The sequence below is a fragment of the Hyla sarda genome, chromosome 10 (genome assembly GCF_029499605.1).
Source record: "Hyla sarda isolate aHylSar1 chromosome 10, aHylSar1.hap1, whole genome shotgun sequence".
In the NCBI taxonomy this organism is placed as follows: domain Eukaryota; kingdom Metazoa; phylum Chordata; class Amphibia; order Anura; family Hylidae; genus Hyla; species Hyla sarda.
Window position 1 is genome coordinate 104,442,649 of NC_079198.1, and position 24,836 is coordinate 104,467,484.

A 24,836-nucleotide genomic window follows, 5' to 3' on the forward strand; every position below is an offset into this window, starting at 1 on the left:
ATGTGAACATCTTAAATGAGAAACTCCTTTAATGCAGACCTGGCAACTTTCTTGACATGTGTATTTTAGTAAATATCTGTGGTGGCCCAGTACGGGATGTGTTACCCCGTACCCCTGCTGCCCTATCCGGCACCCTCCCTTCAGTGTCCCCACGGCCCCTTGTACTTGTTTCCCCCCCCCCCCCCCCCCCTTGTATATATGTTTTGCAATATATTATAATATATAATGTGTTGTTGCTTTAAGAAATGTACCATGTGATTATTACCCAGGAGGTATCAGTGATCAGGTGATCCCAGGGGTGACCTATGGGCTCCCTGCTAGTCTCCCTATATAATACCTGGGTGGAGCTCACTCACTCTCTTTGGGGGAGATTTATCAAAACCTGTGCAGAGGAAGAGTGGTGCAGTTGCCCATAGCAACCAATCAGATCGCTTCTTTCATTTTCCACAGGCCTCTAAAGAGGCCTGTGGAAAATGAAAGAAGCGATCTGATTGGTTGCTATGGGCAACTGCACCACTCTTCCTCTGCACAGGTTTTGATAAATCTCCCCCTTTGAGCTCTGCTCTTTTCTGCTAAGATGAGGTCCAGTGCAGTGAAGTTGAGTCCTAGTGTGTGTGTCCAGAGTCATTGGAGGCCTCAAGTCCAGTCTGCAGCCACAGTCAATTGCAAGTGAGCTATAGTCATAGCTTTGTCAGTCATCAGTCCCTGTCAGCAACTGTCAAGTTAGCGTGGCCTGCATTAAATTGTCCAGTCCTACTACAAGTCCCAGCAAGCCCTTAAAGTCTCTGAAGTCAATGGTCACCACCGTGGGCCCTGGCTGAACTGTATAGACTTTTCCATCTGTCTAACCTCAGTGAACTACAATTGTCCGTAACTTGGCGTCGGAGTCATTATTGCCCCTGTGCCTAGCCCAGGATCCAGCGGTATACCTTCGGGTGATATAGAGGAGAAAGGGGCAAGGTGGTGATGTGTAGGTAATTTCCCTTCCCCTATTAAGTAATGCCCCCAGTAGATAGGCAATCCCCCCCTATAAGGCAGAGTCCCCCAGTAGGTTGGTAATGCCCCAAGTAGGTAGGTTGTTGGTAATTCCCCCAGTATGTTATACTTCCAGGTAGGAAATACCCCAAGTAAATAGTTTGTAGCTAATAACCCCAGGTAGGTTGTAGATAGTGCCCCTCTCGCCCAGGTAGATAGTGCCCACCCCTGACAGCCCCTGTGATGATTTTAAAGGGCCCGCAGCCCGTCCTACCGTCTATGTGACTAGGGGCTCAGGGGTAAACTTGGGGTTAGGAACTGGTGGTGGGCCCCCTTTCTGGCCTGGCCCGGCCTGTCGTTCTAAGTAGGCTAAAGGTAAAATAAAGAGGGGGGGAAAAAGCTGCAGGCCCCCTTTCAGGCCTTGGCAATTGGGCAGTGCCTGGGTGCCCAACCTGTCAGTCTGCACCTGAATATGAGATAGATGGATAGATAGATAGATATGGAAGATAGATATGCAATAGTAAATAGATAGATAGATAAATACATTTTAGTGGTAGGTAGGTAGGTAGACCAGTGTTTCCCAACCAGGGTGCCTCCAGCTGTTGCAAAACTGCAACTCCCAGCATGCTTGGACAGCCAAAGGCATGCATGCTGGGAGTTGTAGTTTTGCAACAGCTAGAGGTACCCTGGTTGGGAAACACTGAGATAGATAGACAGATACATAGTTACTTATTTTCTAGGTGGCACCAGTGGGGGGTACGGGAAGGCTTCCTCTTCCCAGCGGCGTGGCAGGTGTCAGTGTCTGTGGTGGAGCAGGAAACTAAGCACGCTCCTGCTCCACCAATAGGGCAGCACTGAGGGGAGCGTAAGGGAAGGGGGAGGAGCATCCCCCTCTGCTCTCCTCCTAGACATTCAGCGCCTCAGACATTGGACAAAAAATAAAAAATAAATGGCTCTGGCAGTGGCGGACCCCCTCTCTGGCTCGGTCAGTGTTCGACCTGTCAATCCGCCTCCGGAAGTAGAAGAACTAGCACAGCCCCCCTAATCTTCATTTTTGTCAGGGCCCCTGACGGCGGCCCTGAGTGAACTACCAGGGGGTACCATTCTCCTTGTCATTGGGGTGTGTCCCTACACAGTCTAACACTACTTAATCAGAATGTGTAGGAACATAACCAATTAATAAGGGAAATGGTAACACAAAGGGGGAGATTTATCAAAACCTGTGCAGTTACCGTGGAACAGTTTGCCATACCAACCAATTAGATTCCCTCCTTCATTTTTAAAGAGGCCTCTTAAAAGTGAAAGAAGCGATCTGATTGGTTGCTATGGGTAACTGTTCCACTGTAAATCTGCACAAGTTTTGATAAATCTCCCCCTTTGTGTTTGGTTTATTCGTACATTTTTAGGAGGAGTAACAGAATTGCAGAATTGTTAGTATAGATTTGCATTCTCCATGAAATGGACATGTCAGGAGAGATGACAGGTCCTCATTTTAATGTGTTACTGTTTCGTAATTTATTTTTATTTTTTTTTGATCTGTCAACTTTTCATTGGCAGAGGGTTTGGGTGCTGAGACTCCCACCGATTGATACAAAAAACGTGGAGAAACTCTCAGCAGAGCACTGTTTCTCCCCGTAGGGTGCATGCTGCTGAAAACTATCTTCTAAGAACAGTATGTCCCAACCTGTGTGCCTCCACCTGTTGCAAAACTACAACTCCCAGCATGCTTGGACAGCCTTTTTTCTTTTAAATCAACTGGTGGCAGAAAGTTAAACATATTTGTAAATTACTTCTATTAAAAAATCTTAATCCTTCCTGTAGTTATTAGCTGCTGAATAATACAGAGGAAATTCTTTTCTTTTTGGAATGCTCGCTGATGACATCACGAGCACAGTTCTCTCTGCTGACGTTATTATAATAATAACGCTTTATTTATTGCTGTCCTCAGTGGGATTTGAACCCAAGTCCCCAGCACTGCAAGGCAGCAGTGCTAACCACTGAGCCACCATGCTGCCCTTAGCATATGTCTGCTATGCTTATGTCTGCTATGCATGGTTGCTAAAATGGACAGAGATGTCAGCAGAGAGCACTGTGTTCGTGATGTCATCAGTGTTCCAAAAAGAAAGGAATTTCCTCTGTAGCATTCAGCAGCTAATAAGTACAGGAAGGATTAAGATTTTTTAATAGAAGTAATTTACAAATATGTTTAACTTTCTGCCACCAGTTGATTTAAAAGAAAAAAGGTTTTCACCGGAGTACCCCTTTAATACTTAACCTAATCACAACCTAATCCTGACCATGTACATGTATTTTTATGCCTCAATCACCTATATTTGTTATAAAAATCCCTCTTTTCATTAGCTCACAGTGTTAGGAATCCTCTCAGGGGAAGGGGGCGCGTCCCTCCCTTGTGATGAGTCCTGATGCTGCTGCAGGACTGTTTAGTGTCCCAGTAGGTATGGGGACCCCTAGTGGTGGGATTTTAAGGAGCCGTTTTCTTTATTAAATATAAAAAAAAAATTAAACAACCGTGTTACAAAAGGTCTTTAATTTTCATCAGTAACAAGATATAAAAAGATTTTGGATCTGACAGTGCCCATTTAATTCACAGATGCTAATTGATTGCAACAAATGTACCCAAAAGGGCCTTGTGCCAGGCTTTAGGTGGGGCATCTGTTTACCACTTTTAATTATCGTCCACTCTGGGCCTTCCTGTCAGATTGCATTTATCTTTTCAGGTTTGTTGTCATTTGAATTACAAATAGGCAAAGGTGAATTGACAATTTACCTTCCGTGTGGCCATGAAAATGAAGGAGTGAATCAATTCCTCGTTCTACTATGTGGCTATTGATTGTTTGGGAGCCATCTAAGTAAATGAAATGCTGGTACCAGGCGGACGCGGTGTTGAATCGGCTTAGAGAACATGCTATTTAATTAAGAAGCTGGAAGGATATTTGCATAATAATTCGACATTTTCAGCTTCTAGCAGACCTGGAGCGATTGCTGATTTGTAATTTAAGGTTACGTTTGGCAAGTTAAATGCATCTGGCATGACAACATCCAGGGAGTGAGGTTAAAAAGGACATCTTAAAGAAAGAGTGGTCTGTAAAACCACAGGATTTATTCAGTTCCTCCCTTGTTTCTTTTGAGTCAAGCTGAGAATACAAAGAGCGGTAGCAATAGGAGGTGGGGCGAAAACAGTTGCACCTGGGTCCTGGTTCCTGACCGAGCCCAAAGACCTCTCTATTACATTTTAAGATAAAAGTATTATCAATGGTACCCGGTAGGTGACTGGTCTGTGCCCATTTACCAAGAGATGTAAAGGAGTGCACCCTCTGCTGGTGAGTGCACCCGTTCAGTTGATTTGCCCTAAGGGATCACATGTGGCTTAAAGGGGTACTTCACCCCTAGACATCTTATCCCCTATCCAAAGGATAGGGGATAAGATATCTGATCGCGGGGGTCCCGCCGCTGGGACCCCCGCAATATAGCATGCAGCACCCACCTGTTACTGCTCCGGAAGTGCTGGAGGTGATGACTCTGCCCCCGTGTGATGTCATGCCCCGCCCCCTCAATGCAAGTCTATGGGAGGGGGCGAGGCGTGACCCCACACGGGGGCAGAGTCGTGACGTCACGATCTTCCGTCCCCGTGGTCAGGAGCCAGACCCTCCAGCACTTCCGGAGCAGTAACAGGTGGGTGCTGCATGCTATATTGCGGGGGTCCCAGCGGCGGGACCCCTGCGATCAGACATCTTATCCCCTTTTTTTTCTAACTTTTCGGTATTGTGCTTCTGATTAAATTATGTATTAAGTACTTTACTTGTGTTACCTGTGTGTGGTAGATCGACCCCTTTTTGAGACTCCATGGTCCCCCAAGGATCAGCAGTCCTCCGGTCTTTAGATGACTGTCACGAGGCTTTACTGGGATCCTGTTCAGCTCGAGACAACAACTGGCTCACAGGGGCCTTGGCTTCTTCTTGTGTTCCCTGACTAGGCAGTCCCGGGATGGCGTGTGCGGTCCAGCTGTATGGCCACCGTGTCGGCATTCAATGCGTCCCTCGCTGTCACGTGATCTCAGCAGTCTGCAGACAGCAGGGGACAAATTGAATGTCCGCGTGGTGGCAAGTACAGCTGGACCGCACACGTCCTCAGGGAAGTTGAGAAGAAGCCAAGCCCCCTGTGATCAGCTGATGTCTCGAGCTGAACAGGATCCTGGGAAAGGCTTGAGACAACAGTCATCCAGACACTGGAGAAATGCTAAACCTGGGGGGACCATGAATTCACAAAAAAAGGGGTTGATCCATTCCACACATGTAAAGCACTTCAGACTTGGCATCAGGGGAACAATACTTTAGTAGTTAAAAAAAAACTGGAATACCCCTTATAATCTTGTGTGGCCACCAATAGGGGGTCGCTACTGCATTTCCTCTATTTACTTGAATGGAACAGCACTCCAGTTGTTTGCACTGCTGCTACTAAAACTACAGCAATTGTTAGGACGAGTGTGTCAGCCCCTTCTAACAGATGACCGGTGTGGGTGTCTGGAATTGGACCACCACTGATCTAATACTGATGGTCCATCTGGGAAATAGGCTTTCAGTTTTTACAAGCTGGAAAACCCATTTAATGTGTACGTTGTTAGCAAGGAGCGACAGGTGCCCTTTAAATTCAGATTCCAGACAATTTATTTAGTAAAGTAGTTGCCTTCCCATATCCACATGGACCCACTTAGTGGTAAAGTATAATGACAATATGGAGGACAAAAGACAGTGTTTTCCTAACAGTGTGTCTCCAGCTGTTGCAAAACTACAACACCCAGTATACCCGGACAGTCAAGGGCTTTTTTTTTTTTTTAATCAACTGGTGCCAGAAAGTTAAGCAGATTTGTAAATTACTTCTATTAAAAAATCTTAATCCTTCCAGTACTTATCAGCTGATGTATACTAGAGAGGAAGTTCTTTTCTTTTAATTTCCTTTCTGTCTGACCACAGTGATCTCTGCTGACAACTCTGTCCATTTTAGGAACTGTCCACATCAGGAGTAAATCCCCATAGCAAACCTCTCCTGCTCTGGACAGTTCCTGACATGGACAGAGGTGTCAGCAGAGAGCAGTGTGGTCAGACAAAAAGGACATTCAAAAGGAAAAGAACTTCCTCTGTAGTATACAGCAGCTGAGAAGTGCTGGAAGGATTAAAGGGGTATTCCAGGCAAAACCTTTTTTTTATATATATCAACTGGCTCCGGAAAGTTAAACAGATTTGTAAATTACTTCTATTAAAAAATCTTAATCCTTCCAATAGTTATTAGCTTCTGAAGTTTTCTGTCTAACTGCTCAATGATGATGTCACGTCCCGGGAGCTGTGCATGATGGGAGAATATCCCCATAGGAACTGCACAGCTCCCAGGACGTGAGTCATCAGAGAGCAGTTAGACAGAAAACAACAACTCCACTTCAGAAGCTAATAACTATTGGAAGGATTAAGAATTTTTAATAGAAGTAATTTACAAATCTGTTTAGCTTTCCGGAGCCAGTTGATATATATAAAAAAGTTTTGGCCTGGAATACCCCTTTAAGATTTTTAAATAGAAGTAATTTACAAATTTTACTTTCTGGCACCAGATGATTTAAAAAAGAAAAAATGTTTTCCAGCGGAGTACCCCTTTTAAGACTGAATGCATTGGCATCTTTTATTTGTCCCATACCGCTCTTCTTGTGGCTAGGTTATGCTGAGACTGACTGACTAACAGTGTGGGGCAACAGTCTCTTTCTGGTTACTTGTATCATTTATTTCTAGTTTTACAGTTCCATTAAAGTGAACCTTTCAGGCCGGTTATGTTCCCCCCCCCCCCACTGAGGGCACCATGATATGGCAACAGGAACGCAGTTTTCAGCAAAGTGTTGTTTGTGCAGATATGTACAGTAGTTTACAAGAACCTAGGCATACAGAGTGCACCCACTGCTGCCAAAAATGATTCCAACGCATTCAGGTGCCCTTCAGCCGCCTGCCCCCTGATTGATGATTATCAGTGTGCATAGGGCGAAATCTGTCGGGCAGATGGAGACAGCTCCGCCTAATGAATGTGCTGCTGGCAACGCCGGGCATGTTCTGCGTAGCTCAGAATGTAAGCTTTTGAGAACCGCTGTAGATATCGGCACAAACTGACCGCTGAAAACACTGTGCTTGTCTCTAATGTGTTTCTCCGAAAATAAGACCGGGTCTTATATTAATTTTAGTCACAAAAAACACACTAGGGCTTATTTTCAGGGTAGGGCATATTTTTTTTTTACGGCCGGCTCCTTACATGACAATGCGCTCAGCCTATCATCGCTGCGGCAGGTGATAGGCTGAAGGCTCTGAGACGTCACAACACCAAGAAGCAGCAAGAGCATCGGAGAACAGTGAGGCCGGTTCCTTAGCAACGGGGGAACGGAGGACGAAGGTAAGTTAAAGTTTGTTTTTTAATATTTGCAGCCCGGGCATTGCCTAGGTCAGTGTTCTTCAACCTGCGGACCTCCAGCTGTTGCAAAACTACAACTCCCAGCATGCCCGGACAGCCATTGGCTGTCCGGGCATGCTGGGAGTTGTAGTTTTGCAACAGCTGGAGGTCTGCGGGTTGAAGACCACTGACCTAGGTCTTATTTTCGGGGTAGGGCTTATATTGCAGCCCACCCTGATAATACAGCTAGGGCTTATTTTCGGGGTAAGGTTTTGGGGAAACAGGGTATATCCTGCAGGCTGTTCTGTAACCCCTTCCTCTCTGTTTTCAGACAGGACAGGAGTGAGCACAGAAGGATAGCTAGTCCCGCCCTAACTTACTGGATGATAGTGTGCCATAGGAGTGTTACCAAGGTATCCCTGCGGCTATATGTAAAACGATCAGTAGAGGTTCCACGACCTCCATGCAAAGGGATCAGCCCAAAATCTGTGCGAAAGCGGGCATGTAACCAGCCTATGCAAAAGATCTGTTTTATGAGCACCATGGTTAGGGCTGCCCTCTATGCGGTCCGAGCAATCAGGTGTGCATTGACTACTAATCTTTTTTTTTTATCAGCCATGATTTCTACTAAAAGGATATACCGTAACAAAATTATTTATTTATTTTTTTAATGAAGTTTGTTAGAAAGGTTAATGTTTTTGCAAGATTTACAACAAAGATTTAGTATCTGACAACACCCATTTCAAAGGATGCTCTGGTGAAAAGCTTTTTTTTTTATTTTATTTTTTTATTTAAATCAACTGGTGCCAGAAAATTATACAGATTAGTAAATTACTTCTATTAAAAAAAAATGCTAATCCTTCCAGGATTTATCAGCTGCTGTATGCTCCACAGGAAGTTATTTTCTTTTTGAATTTCTTTTCTGTCTGACCACAGTTCTCTTTGCTGCCACCTCTGCCCGTGTCAGGAACTGTCCAGAGCAGCATAGGTTTTCTAGGGGGATTTGCTCCTGCTCTGGACAGTTCCTGACATGGGCAGAGGTGGCAGCAAAGAGAACTGTGGTCAGACAGAAAATAAATTTAAAAAGAAAAGAACTGGCTGTGGAGCATACAGCAGCTGATAACTGATAAGTACCGGAAGGATTAAGATTTTTAAATAAAAGTAATTTACAAATCTATTTAACTTTCTGGCACCAGTTGATTTAAAAAATTGTTTCCCACTGGATGGGATCAAAGTAAAGATGGAGATTTAGGGAGGATTTTTGAATGCATTTAAACTATGGAGGTTTTCTCATTGTGGTGAGATAAGCCATTTAGAGATTTCACATTCCTATTTTTCTTCCTTAAAGGGGTTATCCAGGAAAAAACTTTATATATATATATATATATATATATATATATATATATATATATATATATATATATATATATATATATAGCCAGTTGATTTATATATATATATATATATATATATATATATATATATATATATATATATATATATATATATATATAAATATAAATCAACTGGCTCCAGAAAGTTAAATAGACTTGTAAATTACTTCTATTAAAAAATCTTAATCCTCTCAGTAGTTATGAGCTGCTGAAGTTGAGTTGTTCTTTTCTGTCTAAGTGCTCTCTGATGTCTCGGGAATTGTCCAGAGTAGAAGCAAATCCCCATAGCAAACCTTTTCTACTCTGTGCACGTCCCAAGACAAGCAGAGATGTCAGCAGAGAGCACTGTTGCCAGACAAAAGAACAACTCGACTTCAGCAGCTGATAATTATTGGAAGGATTAAGATTTATTTAACAGAAGTAATTTACAAATCTGTTTAACTTTCTGGAGCCAGTTGATATAAAAAAATATTTGTTTTTCCTGGAATACCCCTTTAAAGTTGAATTTCCATCTTTTTGATTCTGTTTCTTTTAGATTCAAAATATTGTTTATATTTCCCTAATATATATTTTATAGTAGTCATAGCTGTCTATGTTTAATAGAGACATCCACATTCCATGTAGAGTTGAGTTAAAGCGATACTCTGCTGCCCCAGCTTTCAAAACATTTAGTTCCAAACGCTGGGTGCAGGCTGCGGGGGTTGTGACGTCACTGCCACGCCCCTTGTAACCTCTTGGTCACGCCCCCCCAATAAAAGTCTATGGGAGGGGGCGTGACAGCGGTGACATCACGACCCCTACAGCTCGCACCCAGCGTTCGGAACTAAAAGCTAGCATACTGCATGCTGTTTTATTGCTGAGTTATGTAGATAAACATTATACTGTAAGCGTAGCTGTCATTTGAAATGACTTTTTAGCATCAGCTGTCATGTCTCTCATACACTGTACATAAGGAAGAGGACATGCTGCTCTCTGTGTGTCTTTGTAGAACATCCTCAGAGGTTGCAGAAGCCTGCAGGCCAGTATACTGCAGTCCTGAGCAGTGTTCATGTGAATCCAGCAATGAGGTGAGATAGTAAAACCCTTACTAGAGCACACAGCATCTGTCTCTATCTCTAGCTCTCACTGCATCTCTCCCTTTTCCTCCTTCCTTCTACAAAGAATTCTATGGGCAGCAGCATGTTATCTGTTCCCTCAGTGAGTCCATCTTGTCTCTTGAGATGGGTTTCAGCAGTGAACTGAGAGTGAGTGGTCACTGCAGGAGAAAGAGGCATCTTTTTATGCAATTTTTTTTATTAGTTAGTGGTGATTGGAGCCAAGCAGAACTTTATTATATAGCTATGTCTATGCCTTGATGATGAAGTACAGACTGTTATAAAGATGTAGCATAAAAGTAATTGTCACAGTATTTTATAACTATTTGTAAAAAAAAAAAAAGTGTATGTGATCCTATTTGGACATTGCAATGAAATGTGAGACATATTATAAGCAATTCTTTTGTTTCCTGGGAGATCAGCTGTTTGTGTCCTAGTGCAGCAGGAGCCTCCCCCCACTTGCCTTGTCTTCAGTAGGACACAAAGACCAATAGGCTCCACTCACCAGTTGTTTACAAGCCAAAAGTAAAACAACTTGGCAGAAAATTGACTCACCAAGACTGCTTCAGGAACATGCGGTAAATCCTACAGACATAGGCATATGCAAAGGCAATGTATGTTTATCATTCATTTTAAGGTTTAGTGTTTCTGTAAACAAAAGGTGTCTCTGTCAGAGTGTGGTGACCCAGTACAGAATCAGGTGTTCTTCTGTACTCCTTCCCATCCTGTGTGGTAGATGCTGCTTCACTGTCTGTCCTGGGCCCACTCTCCTCAGGACTCTCTATAATCTACAGTATTATGCAATATTATATAAGGGTTAATGTATTTGTATTTTCTATGCACTTGTTGCCTTAAATATCCTGTTCTTCAGGACCTTGTTTTTTAGAGGAGTATGCAGAGGTGGACATGTGACTTATCTGCCCATTGGGAAGGCTCTAAATTGTCCCCTTATATACTGTAGCCAGAGTTCAAGGTTCAGTTCTCTGCTGAGGTACAGTTTGGTGAAAAGTGAAGTCTGTCTGTGAGGTGGAACTGAAAGGAGGCCTGAGGCCTAGTCCATCAACCAGGCATCAACTACCAGTTAACCCCACCACCGAGGTGAAAGTCAAATCCTTGCAGTAAGCACTATATTCAAGTCAGAAAATTAGTCAAAGTCCAAGTCAAGTCAAGTTCCTAAAGCATAGCGTGAGCTGCATACCAGTCAAGTCAATTATATACAGCACAATCAAATATAAGTCCCAGCAAGCCGATAAGATTCCCAAAGTTCACCTGCAACTTCTTCACGCTAATCTGAGCTGTAAGGGATTGTACCATCTTTCCAACCTCAGTAAAGGAAGCCAGTTAACCGTAACCTTGCGTCTGAGTGATTATTTGCCCCGTGCCTGGCACAGATGAAGCTGGTCTACCTCGGGTGGTGTATAGGTCAACCATGTCCTGGCATCACGAAACAGTTAACTCCACATTACCCCGTCCGGCACCACAAACGGAATATTCACATTTATTTTATTTGCCCCACTGTAAAGGTTATGCTGGTACATGTATGTTCCAGCATAAGTTTCGAACGGCTGAAGATCTTGCAATTAAATTTAGTACATAGGTTTCTTATGTCAAATAAAAAGATAGTACAGTTGAAAAAAAGTCCAATATGTTCAACCAAGGAGGTGAAGGGAAATTTAGTTTTAGGAATTATTTAGTTCTAGGAATTTATAATAGAATTTAGGGATGTCAAGCTCCAAAGCCCAAGAATTACACAATCAGGAGATTTACTGGAGGTCCAATGCAAGTCTATGGGACTACCGGTACATTTTTTGGATTGTGTTACTCTTGGGCTGTGGAGATTGCCTGGGAGTTTTAAACATCCTGCCAGAAGATCAACGTCATGGTAAAATATGATATGATTTTACTTTTCGCCTGTTTGGAGGCAGGGCGAGGGCATGGCTGCAGGGAAGAGTACAGAAAAGAAGAGCAACCTACACTCCTGGGGCTTCAGGAGACTGATAAAGCTTTCTTGGCTTCTAAAGAGCTCCAATTTGGCTGCTTTACCAGACTGATCTTCTCTCCTAGAGGCTAGGAAGACTGGTTGGCTTGCAGTACACATTGCAGGGCTCACAGTACTCCTGCTAAGTCTCCTGAAAAGGTTGTGTGTTTGGTGAAGCAGTCATATTGGAGACACGAAGAGAAGTAGCAGAATGTCACTTAGCTGTTGAATTTTCTGAAATGGCATTGATTTAATTATTAATTAGTTAATTATTGGTTGATTATTTAAAGGTGTGAAAATGCCTCCAATGAAATGTAAAGCTATAGGCCAAGTGCAATCAAAGGCATAAAAATGAAAATATTGCATTGCTTTTCCTCTCCCAGACTGTTTAGCTAGGAAGGCCGGGCAACACTGGGTACCCAACTAGTATATGTATATAAATATTACAAAACAAGATAGAATATCATGTAACACTTTATGTGAATTCACCCTTTGTCAATCTAGTATTGTTAGTTGCTTAAAAATATTAAAGAAACATCAGACATATTGGAGATTAGGTCATTGGGGTTCTTATACTATAGACCCCAAATTTTGTTCTATTACTGAATATTACCCTAGGGCATATATATCTTGCCTCTACAGCTGTGATATAGCATCTGTATTCCTATATGTTTGGCGCCATTTGCCCGATACATTGATAATTGTAGCATTTCTTTTTTGCCGGCCTGTTATACAGATTTCAGTTTTTCAGTATTTCTAGGCTTCTGTATTGTACACTCCAGTGAGTTTGGCTGGCTGTACACTGCTACATATGTATCAGTATTGATCTTGTACTATATCTATACTCGTCGTACATACTTATTAGGAGAGATGTACTCTCCCTGGATTATTTACAGTGCTGCAAGGCTTTTATATGGATTTCATCTATCTTCCTCAATCCGCCAGCATCCTCCTCTCAGAATAACTCGTGTAAAGTCTCCAAGAAGCACGTCCAGTGTACATACTTTTGACCTTCTTATGTTCTTCTAGTATCTAGTGTTGTCTAATTGGCCTTAAAGGGGTACTCCGCCCCTAGACATCTTATCCCCTGTCCAAAGGATAGGGGATAAGATGTCTGATCATGGGGGTACTGCCATGATCTCTCTGCGGCACCTGGCATTTGTTTAGAGAGTCAGGTGCAGCGCCGGAGGCTCGTTACGACCACGCCCCGCTTGTGACATCACAGCCACGCTCCCTCAATGCAAGTCTATGGGAGGGGGTGTGGCAGATGTCATGCCCCTCCCATAGACTTGCATTGAGGGGGCGTGGCCATGATGTCACGAGCTGAGCGTGACGTCACAAGCCTCCGCTCCGCATCGACAGTCATCTGGCACGAAGCAAAGTTCACTCAGTGCACCAGATGTCTGGGGTGTCGCAGCCGAGATCACGGGGTCCCCAGTGGCAGGACCCCTGTGATTAGCCCTCTTATCCCATATACTTTAGATAAGGTGATAAGATGTTTAGGGGCGGAGTACCCCTTTAATGTAATACTTCTTTTTTCATGTAGAACAACCTATAATGAGCACCTGTATTAGTACTTTGATTTTTGGCATGAAAATAATATATGATGATGTAAAATCAATCATACTTGTTTCATAATGGAATAGACAGTGCGTTTGAATCACATGACCAGTAGATCCATAGGAATGCATGGAGTCTTTGGACAATTCTTTTTTTCATAGGTCTCCCAAAGATAAACTGATCAGTGTATCGGGCTGTTGGGACTTCCAGCAGTCAGCTATTGTCAAAGGGGTATCCTGCCAGCAAGTGTTTAGTTTTCCTGCAGCTCCCCCACAGGAGAAATAAATCATTACATAGTACGTGCTGAAATCTATAAGATGTCTGTGAAATTCATGAATATGCCTGGTCCAAGACCATGAGACTTGGCTCCTTGAAACATACCTCAAACAAAGGGATATATTTTAATAAATGACATACTTTATTCTTTTATGTAGCGCCAACATATTGTGCAGCTTTGTACATGGTATGTCAGATTTTAAAGTACTCTGTCAGTATGTTTGAGTGTGTTTTCCCCCCACACTCTAAAAACATACTAATTCCCTTGTCCTTGGATCCCGGACCACAGCACTGAAAGGCAATGATGCTAACCACTGAGCCACCAAGCTGCCCTGTTTTTCCATGTCAAGTAGAGGAAATAACTCAGTGTTGTGGATTTCCATCTTGACAGAGTGTAGCAAAAGATGTTGGTTGTTCCAAGACCAAGGAATACATCAAAGCATCAGAATTGAAAACTCGTACAGTATGCAGAATTGCCACAGAATAAGAATCATTGAGGTATATCTACTCAGTGACATGGCCAGCAAAGAGTCTGGATCTTAAAGGGTTACGCCGCTCCCCAGCGTCCGCAACATTGAGTTCCTTAACGCTGTGTGCGGGCTTCCGTGTTCATGCCTGCCCCCACGTGACGCCCCCTCCCATAGACTTGCATTGAGGGGGCGGGACGTCACGTCACATGACAGGGTGTGACGTCACGAGGGGGCGGGCATGAACACGGAAGCCCGCACACAGCGTTCAGGAACTCAATGTTCCGGATGCTGGGGAGCGGAGCAACCCTTTAATTTAATTTGGAAACTAAAAAATGTAGTCCATGACAAGATTCCAACTCCCTGATCTATGAGAAAGTTGGAACTATCATGATGTAGAATATTTATTGTTAGTAGAAGTCCATGATTTAAAGCCTTCAGGAGTCATAAAGCCCAAAGTTCTAACTGGGATTCTTTTTGCTGTTGATTATTCCATATTTTTTTCCCTAACTGATCTGAAAAAACATTCCTCAGAATAATTTCCTTCCATGTACTTGAGGTATGTATCATGAAGCCAAAGTGTTCAGCTATGAAACATTGTTATGCGTCTTATATTTAAATTGTGTTTTTGTATACTTCCATAGAAAGAAAACCGGAGCACATACCAATTCTGTTGATAGCCGTTGATTCTTTATTGCATAGCTTCAATGTCGGGTGTGCGGTAGAGGGAGGGTGGATCCGCAGCGGGAAGGGGAACGTCAGGCAACGGTCCGTGTCACGCTGGAATGCGCTTCGTCAGGCCCTCTGGGCCTGACGAAGCGCATTCCAGCGTGACACAGTCCATTGCCTGACGTTCCCAGAGGGCCTAACGAAGCGCATTCCAGCGTGACACAGACAGTTTCCTGACGTTCCCCTTCCCGCTGCGGATCCACCCTCCCTCTACCGCACACCCCGACATTGAAGCTATGCAATAAAGAATCAACGGCTATCAACAGAATTGGTATGTGCTCCGGTTTTCCTTCTATGGAAGTATACATGTGCCGATTACTCCACTTTTGACACGTGAGCACTGCTATTCTAAGCCAACAGGGGTTAGCTTGTCTTGAAGGTGTTTAGGATCCAGCTTATGCAATTAAAGGGGTACTCCGGTAAAAACCTTTTTTCTTTTAAATCAACTGGTGCCAGAAAGTTAAACATATTTGTAAATTACTTCTATTAAAAAATCTTAATGCTTCCAGTACTTATTAGCTGCTGAATGCTACAGAAGAAATTCCTTTCTTTTTGGAACACTGATGACATCACGAGCACAGTGCTCTCTGCTGACATCTCTGTCCATTTTAGGAACCGTGCATAGCAAATGTATGCTAAGGGCAGCATGGTGGCTCAGTGGTTAGCACTGCTGCCTTGCAGCGCTGGGGCCTTGGGTTCAAATCCCACAAGGACAACAATAAATAAAGAGTTATTATTATTATAATGACGTCAGCAAAGAGCACTGTGCTCGTGATGTCATCAGAGAGAATTCCAAAAATAAAAGAATTTCCTCTGTAGTATTCAGCAGCTAATAAGTACAGGAAGGATTATGATTTTTTAATAGAAGTAATTTACAAATCTGTTTAACTTTCTGGCACCAGTTGATTTAAAAGAAAAAAGGTTTTCACCGGAGTACCCCTTTAAGAGATCCACCTGTGTGAGCGATGCCGAATAGAATCTGTTTCTGCTATATTAAATTGTGTTTTTGCTATATAAGATACTGAGTGACCGTCCTCTCAGGGATGATCAGTGATTTCAGAATTTTTGCCAATATTTAGTGACTTATATAGACCTTCTGTTGCCATTTGTTAGAAAGCAAACTTATTGCTCAATTGTAGTTGTAAAATTTAAGAAAAGCGATCTAATGAATACTTGACTGGCACCAAGTATGTAGGCATCACTACTGTAGTCATTTGTATATGTACCACCTAGCCTCAGAGATCTGTTGAAATCCGGGAGTAGCTATAGAGGTGGCAGTTACATCGGGGCCCTGGTGACTAAAGGGGCCCTAAAGCACATCTGCCCCATTAGAGGCCAGTAGTAGTATTGGCATATGGGGCCCTGTTGCAGATTTAGCATCAGGGCCCAGAAGCTACAAGCTATAACTCTGGTTGGAATTGTAATGATAGTGACTAGAGTTGAGCGAACTTACAGTAAATTGGCTCGTAGCGGACCTCGTGGCTCGGCCCTTGATTACTTTAGTCTGCGTAAATTAGTTCAGCTTTCCAAAGGCTCTGGTTGCCTGGAAATGTCCGGGATGACAGTCTTAGGTCTCCTAGGACTGTATTCACCTTTCCCAGGCAACTCGAGCCCTTGGAAAGTTGAACTAATTTATGCAGAGTAAAGTAATAAACAGCCGAGGTAAAAGGTTTGCTATGAGCCAATTTTCTGTAAGTTCGCTCAACTCTAATAGTGACTAACTGGCTAGTTGCCTAGTATATTACCATCTTTACATGGACTCTTAAAAGTGTACTCCACTGGCGGACGTCACGCCCTCTCCCATAGACTTGCATTGAGGGGGCGTGGCCTGACAGCACGAGGGGGCGTGGTCGACCCCAGCAGCGCGCACACAGCGTTTGGAACTAAATTATCTGAACGCTAGCCAGTGGAGTACCCCTTTAATGCAATGAATCGGGATCCAATCCTGCCTTCTGGGGTCTAGGTGCAGAATTGCCTGTTATGAAATAGTGAGCTGGGATAACATTGGTTTCTACTTCTTATTACTGTTCGACCTCTTGATGTGGATTGTCAGGGGCTTGTAGAATGCTCCGAGCTTATTACACCCACTATGTAATATAAAAGCTTTTACTACTAACACTTATTTCCAGTCCATTGTAACCTGTGATAGTCTGATTGACAGATTGAGCAGAATGTCATTTATTCCATAAAACGTCTTTGTGGGTTTCCTTCAGTTTCTGAAATAGAGAACATTATCCTTCTTAAAGTTACAGAAGACCTTTTATCTTATGGATTAGTTATGCCATCTTACATCAAACAGCATCACGATTGTCACAGTACCTTTTATTTTGCATATATCTAAGGTGCTTTTTGCTTTGCTCGGACACTGTTCTGGTGTAAGTGCACTAGCCAGAATAGGTTGGCATTGTGCTGGGGATTATTTACAGTACTCTACTATAGATGGCATGGGGGAAGGACTTATTGGCGTACCTGCTTTTTCACAAGTATAGTGCTTTTCATGAGTATAGTATGGGTGGGGTGGGGGTTGGAGTGGGGGGTATGGGGTGCCCAACTGCTATACTCATGTATCTCTAGCTTTCCCATAGAGATGCATGGAGGGGGTATGGGTATCGACCACTGCTCTGAGCGCATGCTTCGCAAGGTGGTATGTGAGCAAAAAGGAAAACTACAGCAGGATCACAGCAAGGGAGGGTCTAAGCAGTGCATTGTTGCTGGTGATGACAAGCTAAAGGAAGGGAGAGGGGATTACATTTAGGAAGCAGCACAGTGTACATGACAAAAACCCAAGTGTTTCCACAAGAGACAGCTGCCCAAAACTTTATTGGTGGTCAGCGAAAATAGAGCAGAAGCCTTGATTTTCCTTTATTGCATAGCATGTACCCCCTGGAGGAAACAAATAGGTTTACAGATTACAAACAGTATCTCTCCCCTGCATAGAACTGTCCCACTTTCTGTCTTCAGTCTTGATTACTCTGCTGCTAGAGAGGGAATTCCCCAACCACAGGCGCTGAACAGCAGTTTGCAAGGAAGTGTACAAGACTTTAGAGCTTCTTTTCCTGTGATGAGGAGCCATCTTTGGTAAATAAAGTGATTTACAAATATGGTAGAAATTACATAGGCATCAAATGGAGTTGAAACAACAGTAACCATTTAAGAGTACAAGCCTCCTATCCTTGTTGTTTGCTACAATGTATAAGTCCACTCCAGACTACTTTAAAGCAGCTTTGTTTAGACTGGATTCAACTTTGGTAAATTCTCAGCTGTGATAAGTATTAGGTCTCTAGCTTTTTTGTTGTTGCCCTCTGGAAGTAAGCAAGAATATTATTATTCAGTGACTGCAAAATGTTGCTTTTAAAAATTGTATTGAGGAATTAAAGCACAACATACGTTACACAATGTTTAATATACAATGATTAAACTTAAAAGGAATGTGTTACCAGAACATGCCCTATAATTATATATATATGTACATAAAAACATATGTATATTGTAATATCCATTGGTTAAAAAATGTGTATATTTTTTGGTGATAAAATGCTGCAGCTATTGCCTGTGTGTCTCAGCTGTGACAAAATACAAAAAGAATACAGGAAGTATGGGCAGGACAAGCAGGGCTTTATGCAGGCTCCTGGCTTGTCAATCATCCTGCTTTATGAGCCGAGAGCATGTCATAGAGCCTCACTGCACTGAGCCCTGCTTGTCCACCCTGCAACTATCGGTGCATGTCCTCAGTGTACAGAGCCCTGCTTGTCCTCAGTGTACAGAGGCCTGCTTGTCCTCAGTGTACAGAGCCCTGCTTGTCCTCAGTGTACAGAGCCCTGCTTGTCCTCAGTGTACAGAGCCCTGCTTGTCCTCAGTGTACAGAGCCCTGCTTGTCCTCAGTGTACAGAGCCCTGCTTGTCCTCAGTGTACAGAGCCCCGCTTGTCCCCACTGCACAGGGCCCCGCTTTGTCCCCACTGCACAGGGCCCCGCTTTGTCCCCACTGCACAGGGCCCCGCTTTGTCCCCACTGCACAGGGCCCCGCTTTGTCCCCACTGCACAGGGCCCCGCTTTGTCCCCACTGCACAGGGCCCCGCTTTGTCCCCACTGGACAGGGCCCCGCTTTGTCCCCACTGGACAGGGCCCCGCTTTGTCCCCACTGGACAGGGCCCCGCTTTGTCCCCACTGGACAGGGCCCCGCTTTGTCCCCACTGGACAGGGCCCCGCTTTGTCCCCACTGGACAGGGCCCCGCTTTGTCCCCACTGGACAGGGCCCCGCTTTGTCCCCACTGGACAGGGCCCCGCTTTGTCCCCACTGGACAGGGCCCCGCTTTGTCCCCACTGGACAGGGCCCCGCTTTGTCCCCACTGCACAGGGCCCCGCTTTGTCCCCACTGCACAGGGCCCCGCTTTGTCCCCACTGCAAAGTGTCTTGAAATCTGGCATTTTTCATTCTGACCACTACAACTTCAACTAATCTATAAACTTCCTGTTTTGTCTTCAATACTAAAAAGGAGGCTGCTTTAAAGTGGTGTACAGCATTACAGTAAAAGGTAGATAAGACAATAGCAACTCAGCCTCCCTCTCCACTGTATAATGACCTCCGCACAGGTCCGAGAGCATGCTTACAAACCTCCCCCATACAAAGAACAGGGACAGGAGATGTCCTTTGTGCCCATATCCTTAGTGATATGCTTTGCAGAAAGTGGAAAGCACCAAGTGCTGTTAAAAACAGGTCAGGCAAGATGCAAACTAAAATAATATCTGAAAATAGAAGCAGATTTAGAAAAAAATTACTTTTTGTTTTAGTACCTGGCTTTAAACAGTAATTCACCGGACCCCTACCGCTGCACAAGTGAAGCTGTGCCTTTTTAAGGGGTTTCATAATGAAGATAAACTGGTCTAAACTAATACATTATGTGAAATAAAGCACCATTCTAATGTGCACACTTTGGGGGAGATTTATCAAAACTTGTGCAGAGGAAAACTTGCCCAGTTGCCCATAGCAACCAATCAGATCGCTTCTTTCATTTTTATGAAGGCCTGTGAAAAATGAAAGAAGCGATCTGATTGGTTGCTATGGGCAACTGGGCAAGTTTTCCTCTGCACAGGTTTTGATAAATCTCCCCCTTTGTGTATGTACTATTTGAGATATATCTATACTTACTAATCCCCATGTGAATTCTTCGTTTTGCCGTGTTGCCCTTGGTTTGGTTTCTGCTGTGCATACTGTACAAGCAAGGGGGGTTGTGGGAAAGTGTGAACTGTGACCCATGCAGCAGCCAGATTTCGGTTCTTATTTTTCATAATGTAAATTAAAACCACTCGATTGCCGTGAACGACCGTTCCATTATTTTCTATTGCATTAAAGGGGTATTCCAGGCAAAAACTTTTTTTTTTATATATCAACTGGCTCAGGAGATTTAAACAGATTTGTAAATTACTTCTATTAAAAAATCTTAATCCTTCCAATAGTTATTAGCTTCTGAAGTTTTCTGTCTAACTGCTCAATGATGATGTCACATCCCGGGAGCTGTGCATGATGCGAGAATATCCCCATAGGAACTGCACAGCTCCCGGGACGGGAGTCATCAGAGAGCAGTTAGACAGAAAACAACAACTCAAATTCAGAAGCTAATAACTATTGGAAGGATTAAGATTTTTTTAATAGAAGTAATTTACAAATCTGTTTAACTTTCTGGAGCCAGTTGATATATAAAAAATGTATTTTTGCCTCAAATACCCCTTTAATCTAGATGAGTATTACCCAACCATTGTGCCTCGGGTTGCTGCAAAACTACAACTCCCAGCATGCTCGGACAGCCGAAGGCTGTCCGGGCATGCTGGGAGTTGTAGTTTTGAAACATCCGGAGGCACAATATTTGGGAAACGCTGGTCTAGATAAATTTCCCGTAATATATGACGTGCACTGTACATTGTAACCCCACCTTCCAACAGAATGTCATCCATACCTGATCATCCGCTCATCTACCATATGGTTTGGCTTCTTCTAGGCCCAGATGGAAGAATTCCGCCAGCTGAAGGATGCATTGAAGAAAATGCCAAGCTTTAAAGACTCTATCAGTGACACACAACACCAGAAATCCCTGGCAGCTACCAAAAAGGTAACTGGAAGCCGGATGTTACAGTAGGATCTTGGCTGTCATGGAACACTAGAGCTGACACCTGCCTCTACCTACCTGACCGTGAACGTGTGCACCGATGTGTCATTCATATTTCTTCCATGAAAACACGCTGGTACATCTGCAATTGTGTAAAAGAAAGTTCTTCCTCTCGCTCCTCAGAAGTGCATGGCTAATTCCCTAGTTCAGTGGTGTCTGACGTATGTCTTTTAAAGGGGTACTCCGGTAAAAAAAACTTTATTTTTTATTTTTTTAAATCTACTGGTGTCAGAAAGTTATACAGATTTGTCAATTTCTTCTGTTTAAAAAAATGTAATCCTTCCAGTACTTATCAGCTGCTGTATGATCCACAGGAAGTTCTTTTCTTTTTACATTTCTTTTCTGTTTGACCACTGTGCTCTCTGCTGACACCTCTGTCCATGTCAGGCACTGCCAAGAGCAGGAGAGGTTTGCTATGGGGATTGGCTCCTGCTCTTGACAGTTCCTGAGACAGACAGAAGTGTCAGCAGAGAGCACTGTGGTCAGACAGAAAGGACCTTTAAAAAAGAAAACAGCTCTTCCTGTGGAGCATACAGCAGCTGATAAGTACTGGAAGAGTTACGTGTTTTTTTTATTTTTTATTTAAATAGAAGTCATTTACAAATCTGTTTAAAGAGTACCTGTCATCATCTAAACTTTCCCTGATCCCCCTCCCCATCTGTCCCTTTCTCTAACTATGCCTATCCCTGTGTTTATTGAGGTTTAAAACGCTGTGGAAATACCTTTTTTTATCCCTCTTCATTATCTCAGGAGCACTGTCTTTCTGAGGGGTGGAAGGAGGCGGGTCCCGGCAGACATGATGTCACATGAAGCCTGGCTGGGACTCTGCTTCTGCCAGTCTTCCTGTATGCTGCTCTCCCTCTGCAGCAGTGTTTCCCAACCAGGGCACCTCCAGCTGTTGCAAAACTACAACTCCCAGCATGCCCAGACAGCCAACAGCTGTCCAGACATGCTGGGAGTTGTAGTTTTGCAACAGCTGGAGGCACCCTGGTGCATACAGACTAAGTACAGGTGAGGGATGGCATCCTCTGTCTCTCTCTCTCTCTCTCCTGTGTCTCTCTGCACAAAAAAGTCAATGCTGAGAACCATGGGCTGAGGGAGCAATTACAGAGGCAGTGATTAAGATAACTGTGGGGCACAGAGCAGGGAGTGCAGTGAGATAATACAATGTATAAGATAACTGTGGTGAGGGGCAGGGAGAACACAGAGCAGGGGGGAGGGGGAGGTGACTGGCTGTTATATGAGAGGCATGTGCAGGCTTGTAGCTCACAGTACTGAACTTCCGGTGGAAGGACCAGAGCCCTTTCAGCATTAGTCCTAAAAGCTGTACACTTACTATGACACACATAGGATGCTGCTTGCAGACCAGGCATAGAAGAGTGACCCCTAGTGGCCAAAAGTATAAAATGAAAAAACTGGTATAAATATTAATATTTTTTAATGAAGATATATTACAATATCTCTTCATTAATGATTATGAACAACATATTAAAAGTTTTTGTTGATGACAGGTACCCTCTTTCTGGCACCAGTTGATAAAAAAAATAAATAAACGTTTTTCACTGGAGTACCCCTTTAAGCTGTTGCCAAATCGTATATGCCTTTAGGCTAGGTTTATACTGAGGAAGCGCCAGATGGAAAAAAAAATTCTGGAGATTCTGAGTGCGCCCATTCATGTATCTCTCATTAGGGTAGACCAACAAGGCCCAGACACAGTGGGGACTATTGCAGTCCTATATATCTGTCATTTGGGATGGGGGTGCAGTACCTGTATAATACAGGGCCACAATATGCAGGACTATATCCATCATCATGGGGGATGTACCTGTATATTATAGTTCAGTATATTATTCCCCATAAGGACACGCACTATAAATGTACGGCACTGCGGGTTGGTACTTTGCGCACAGCATTGTACAATTATGGCTGGCTATGAATCGAGCGCAGAAGCTGAGCTCTCCTCATAGTGGGGATCCTGAGCAGCAGACTCCTCTCTATTACAGCATTACCCCAAATTTCTGAATTAGAAATACCACATTGTTGATGTGTACCATGTTTAACAAATGCTGTTGTGCCCCCTTTTGACATACAGTGATCCCCCAACTTACAATGGCCTCAACATACATTATTTTCAACATACAATGGTCTATTCTGGACCATTGTATGTTGAAACCAGACTTCACATACAATGTACGGACAGTCCAGATCTGTGAAACGTGTCAATAGCCGGAAGAACTGACCAATCAGAATGGTCATTCACTTGTAAAACCCCTGTATTACTGAAGTGTATGCACTGACTGGTGTCTGGTAGCGCCCCCTACAGTACAGAGTGGTATTACATGTTCTGTACTCTTTACCTGTCCCAGGGTTACCTGCTCCTTTGGACACCAGGTGAGAGTGATTCCATGTTACTTTTTGGGACACTTTGTGTACTGTACAGGACCCCAATGAAGCTCCTGTCCTCTACATAGACCAGTGTTTTCCCAAGCACGATACCCCCAGCTGTTGTAAAACTACAACTCTCAGCATGCCCGGACAGCCTTTGGCTGTCCGGGCATGCTGGGATTGTAGTTTTGCAACAGCTGGAGGCTCCCTGCTTGAGAAACACTGAAATAGACAGTGATTTACAGCTCCCAGCAGATCTTTCTTACTTTTATATGTAAGGATTTGCTTTATCTATATTAGTTATCTACTTATTTTTCTTTAATCCTCACTTTTTCCTATTTTTGGATGACATTTTGGTGCCTTTAGAACCAATTACCAGGTTTCCATAGAGTTATGGTCTCAACATACAATGGTTTCAACATACAATGGCCGTCCTGGAACCAATTAATATTCTAACTTGAGGGAACACTGTATTACAAAAACTTCTCTTTACAAAATCCATGCTGACCACTTTAGGCAAAACTCCCAATTAAAAAAAAAAAAAAAAGCTTAAATCACAGGTGACCAATGATTTCCTTCCACTTCCTATTTTATTTTGTATATAAAACAAAATAAAGTAAGTGCATGGCAAAGGTACCGGGCCAGTGCCCTAACAGCATTCATTTTTAAAGGCTATTGACACAATTGAAAGGATTTTTTTTTTTCTTGTTTTTGATTTTATTATGGTGAAAAAAAAATTTAAACGATTTCTCCATAGGTCTTCATTAAAGATTTCCTAAGTTCCTCTTTCCTAAGTGAGATCTTCTTTCTCAGTACCCTAGGACAGGACACAGTCATTGTATTTCTCCCCTGCAAACTACCTTTTGTGTGCTTTCCTCACTATCTACAGCCTGTGTGAGCTGTCTTCCAAGGATACTCTCCCTCAGTCCAAAATCTTAGTGTAGAATCCCCTACCCCTCCTTGCTTCTCTTTCTATACCTAAGAAAGCAGAAACTCCATATGGCAGATTTATCTTATCTATCTATGAGTAGCAGCTAAATAGTAGGACATTTCCAATAAAAACACTATTAGAAAATTGCTTCATTTTGCATTTAAAAACAAAACAAAACTCTGTCCATTTTAGGAACTGTCCAGAGCAGCATATGTTTGCTATGGGGATTTTCTCCTACTCTGGACAGTTCTTAAAATGGACAGAGATGTCAGCAGAGAGCACTGTGCTTGTGATGTCAGCAGAGAGCTCTGTGTTCCAAAAAGAAAACCATTTCCTCTGTAGTATTCAGCAGCTAATAAGTACTGGAAGGAATAAGATTTTTTAATAGAAGTAATTCACAAATCTGTTTAACTTTCTGGCACCAGTTGATTTAAAAAAAATAAAATAA

The 24,836-nt window shown here is 43.2% G+C and overlaps 1 protein-coding gene across 4 annotated transcripts in view; it reads left to right on the forward strand.

The window, feature by feature from the left end:
* Positions 1–24,836, forward strand: part of LOC130293500 (Golgi integral membrane protein 4-like) — a 125,779-nt gene that overhangs the window by 57,521 nt on the left and 43,422 nt on the right. For all 4 annotated transcript variants that reach the window (XM_056542276.1, XM_056542277.1, XM_056542275.1 and 1 more), the window contains exon 7: positions 20,905–21,015. In XM_056542276.1, coding sequence (XP_056398251.1) covers positions 20,905–21,015 — 111 coding nt within the window. The remainder of the gene's footprint in view (positions 1–20,904; positions 21,016–24,836) is intronic.